General features: G+C 69.3%; 1 protein-coding gene across 3 annotated transcripts in view; it reads left to right on the forward strand.

The window, feature by feature from the left end:
* Nucleotides 1-739: 739 nt before the first annotated feature.
* Nucleotides 740-1,181, forward strand: part of MITF (melanocyte inducing transcription factor) — a 166,082-nt gene continuing 165,640 nt past the window's right edge. The window contains exon 1 of one of the 3 annotated variants that reach the window (XM_034776188.1): nt 740-918. In XM_034776188.1, the coding sequence (XP_034632079.1) occupies nt 815-918 (104 nt within the window). In that variant the 5' untranslated portion in view covers nt 740-814. The remainder of the gene's footprint in view (nt 919-1,181) is intronic. The other 2 variants (XM_034776187.1, XM_034776192.1) reach the window with 2 other exon arrangements.

The following is a 1,181-nucleotide window of genomic DNA, read 5'->3' on the forward strand; positions in this document are numbered from 1 at the left end:
AAGGATGTGACCAGAAGGCGCAGTCAACAGGCCAGGCGCCGGCCCCACAACATTGGCAACTTGAAACGCAAGATGTTAAGCGTTGCGTCCTCGTCCTCATCCTGGTTTGGCTTTGCTGCATCCTCGCGTCACAACATCGTCGCCTGGTGATGCGATGACAACCCCCCATGGCTCTTTTCTGGGGGTCCCCGAAAGTGACCCGGGGGACCCCCCAAACCAAACGCAGGCAACCCCTAGGATTCTGGAAGTGGTGAATCTGGGGCCTGATGAGAGAAATTGGGGGTCCAGCCCCTCGTGTTCTCTGGGGCCCTCCCCTTGCACGGGATTTGCACGGGATTTACACAGACCTCACAGGCGTTGGGGGGGGTACAATTGTCCCCTGCCCACCGGCCGTGGGCGGGATCCCGGCTGGGAGAGGCGGGCTGGCCCCTCGCAGCCGGGCTTGAGGCGCTGGCGAAGGGCCCGCGCCGGGCCCCACACGTGCGGGGCTCCCGGAGGCGAGGGGCAGCCCCAGGGCAGGGGCCCCGCCGCGGGCAGACCCGGCGCTCGGGCTCCGCACCCCGGCAGCCGCCCGCCGCTTCCTCCTGCCGGGCCTGGCGGGAGTTGTAGTGCGCAGGGCCCCGAGCCGGCCGGGCGGAGGCGAGCAGCCCGGCCCCCTGGCGGACTACAAGTCCCAGGCAGGCCGGGGGGGCGTGTGCCGGGGGTGGCAGCGGCAGGGGCAGGGGCAGGGGCAGGCCGCGCACTCGCACACGCCGCCGGGCAGCGCCGGGGGAACGTTGCGCCGCTCGCTCGCTCGCTGCCGGAGCCGGGGACGATGCAGGCGGAGTCGGGGATCGTGGCGGACTTCGAGGTCGGCGAGGAGTTTCACGAGGAGCCCAAGACCTACTATGAGCTGAAGAGCCAGCCCCTGAAAAGCAGGTGGGTGAGGGCCGGGGGTGCTGCCAGGGCAGCGCGGTGCCCCTTCCTCTGCCCCCTGCCCCACTCCTCCTCTCTCTGTCCCCTGCCCGTGTTCACCTCTCTCCCTGCCCCATTCCCCTTCTCTCTCTGTCCCCTGCCCGTGTTCATCCCCCTGCCCCATTCCTCCTCTCTCTGCCCCCTGCCCCACTCCTTCTCTCTCTGTCCCCTGCCCGTGTTCATCCCTCTGCCCCATTCCTCCTCTCTCTGCCCCCTGCCCCATTCCT

This window comes from Trachemys scripta, chromosome 7 (genome assembly GCF_013100865.1).
Source record: "Trachemys scripta elegans isolate TJP31775 chromosome 7, CAS_Tse_1.0, whole genome shotgun sequence".
NCBI lineage: Eukaryota > Metazoa > Chordata > Testudines > Emydidae > Trachemys > Trachemys scripta.